This window comes from Austrofundulus limnaeus, unplaced genomic scaffold, assembly GCF_001266775.1.
Source record: "Austrofundulus limnaeus strain Quisiro unplaced genomic scaffold, Austrofundulus_limnaeus-1.0 Scaffold127, whole genome shotgun sequence".
NCBI classification, from domain to species: Eukaryota; Metazoa; Chordata; class Actinopteri; order Cyprinodontiformes; family Rivulidae; genus Austrofundulus; species Austrofundulus limnaeus.
The window spans coordinates 764,156-766,382 of NW_013952529.1; the positions used below are offsets into that span (position 1 = coordinate 764,156).

Consider the following 2,227-nt stretch of genomic DNA (forward strand, 5'->3'; position numbering starts at 1 on the left):
TGAGACAGGAGGACAGGAGGAGACAGGAGGATGGGATGAGACAGGAGGACATGAGACAGGATGAGACAGGAGGACAGGATGAGACAGGACAGGAGGAGACAGGAGGACAGGATGAGACAGGAGGACAGGATGAGACAGGAGGACAGGAGGACAGGATGAGACAGGAGGACAGGATGAGACAGGACAGGATGAGACAGGAGGACAGGATGAGACAGGAGGACAGGATGAGACAGGAGGATGGGATGAGACAGGATGAGACAGGAGGACAGGATGAGACAGGACAGGAGGAGACAGGAGGACAGGATGAGACAGGAGGACAGGATGAGACAGAAGAACAGGATGAGACAGGAGGACAGAAGGACAGGATGAGACAGGAGGACAGGAGGAGACAGGACAGGAGGACAGGAGGAGACAGGACAGGAGGACAGGATCAGACAGGATGACAGGATCAGACAGGATGACATCAGTGGACGTCTTCAGTCTCCAACATGCAGAGTTGAGTCCATGTCTCAGAGGCGGGTCAGATAGGATCAGGGACTCTGAGACTCACCTGGACGGCTGCTGCTCTTGGCACTGAGGGGGAGGACAGGTGTGTGCTGTCCTTCTGGAGATGCAGCAGGTCTCTGGGGGGCGGAGCTCCTGGTCTTGTCCTTGGTCCTGAACACACCTGCGGGCAGCAGAAATCCACGTGAGACAAAGACCAGGACCAGGTCCAGCAGGTCTTTATGACAGGACCCAGCTGCTAAGGAAGAGGAGTCCTAACCTTCCTCCTCACAGTCTCTGCTGGGGATTGTGGGTAATTTGTTGTCTGCCTGCTTCATGTCCTGGACATTCAGCCGACCTTTGTAAACACACCCGTCTGTCCCGATGATACCAAACTCCTGCAGTGAACACAAACACACAATTACACTACACACAACACACAAACTCAAAAACTCACAATCACACAAACTCACAAACACAAACAGAGAAACACAAAAACACAACAAAGAAACACAAACTCACAAACACACAAACACAAACACTGAAATACAAACACTGAAATACAAACACACACAAACACAGAAACACAAACTCACAAACACACAAACACAAACACAGAAACACAAACACTGAAACACAAAGACACACAAAGACACAAACACAAACATGTTTGAGCTCGGTCAGACACACATCCCTGCAGCTGTCTCACCTGACTCACGCCGTCCGCCTCGCTCTGGGGGAGGAGCTTGTTGTGCTGCAGGCCGCTGCGCCGCAGCCTGATGGGGGTGGCGGTGTGAACCCCCCCGCTGCTCCGTGGCACCACCASGTAGTTGGACTCAGAGAAACGCTCGCTGTGGAAAGAAAGAAAAGTTTGTTATGGTTCTAGCTGCAGGAGCAGAACCTCCTGAACCTGACAGAGTCATAAATCAGGCAGAGACACACTGCTCCAGATGTTAGTTTGACCCACAGCTCAGAGTTCTGATCCAACACAAAGTTCCTCTGTGTGGAAGGAAATGTAGCAACATGAGGTCAAATAAAGGGACAGATGTTTGGACAGATGTTTGGACAGATACAGATGTTTGGACAGATACAGATGTTTGGACAGATACAGATGTTAGGACAGATACAGATGTTTGGACAGATACAGATGTTAGGACAGATACAGATGTTTGGACAGATGTTTGGACAGATACAGATGTTAGGACAGATACAGATGTTAGGACAGATACAGATGTTTGGACAGATACAGATGTTTGGACAGATACAGATGTTAGGACAGATACAGATGTTTGGACAGATACAGATGTTTGGACAGATACAGATGTTTGGACAGATACAGATGTTAGGACAGATACAGATGTTAGGACAGATGCAGATGTTAGGACAGATGCAGATGTTTGGACAGATGTTTGGACAGATACAGATGTTTGGACAGATACAGATGTTTGGACAGATACAGATGTTTGGACAGATACAGATGTTTGGACAGATGCAGATACAGATGTTTGGACAGATGCAGATGTTTTTACAGATGCAGATACAGATGTTTGGACAGATACAGATGTTTGGACAGATGCAGATATTAGGACAGATGCAGATGTTTGGACAGATACAGATGTTTGGACAGATGCAGATGTTTGGACAGATGCAGATGTTAGGACAGATGCAGATGTTTGGACAGATGCAGATGTTAGGACAGATGCAGATGTTTGGACAGATGCAGATGTTAGGACAGATGCAGATG

General features: G+C 48.2%; 2 protein-coding genes across 2 annotated transcripts in view; both read right to left on the reverse strand.

Moving 5' to 3' along the window:
* The window catches only part of LOC106522354 (tripartite motif-containing protein 35), a gene marked incomplete at its 3' end in the record, with an annotated part of 221,193 nt that overhangs the window by 190,642 nt on the left and 28,324 nt on the right, over window positions 1-2,227 (reverse strand).
* Window positions 491-2,227, reverse strand: part of LOC106522353 (glutamine-rich protein 2) — a gene marked incomplete at its 5' end in the record, with an annotated part of 17,307 nt that continues 15,570 nt past the window's right edge. Inside the window, 3 exon segments of the mRNA XM_014015332.1 lie at window positions 491-667; window positions 764-881; window positions 1,193-1,334. Coding sequence (XP_013870786.1) covers window positions 531-667; window positions 764-881; window positions 1,193-1,334 — 397 coding nt within the window.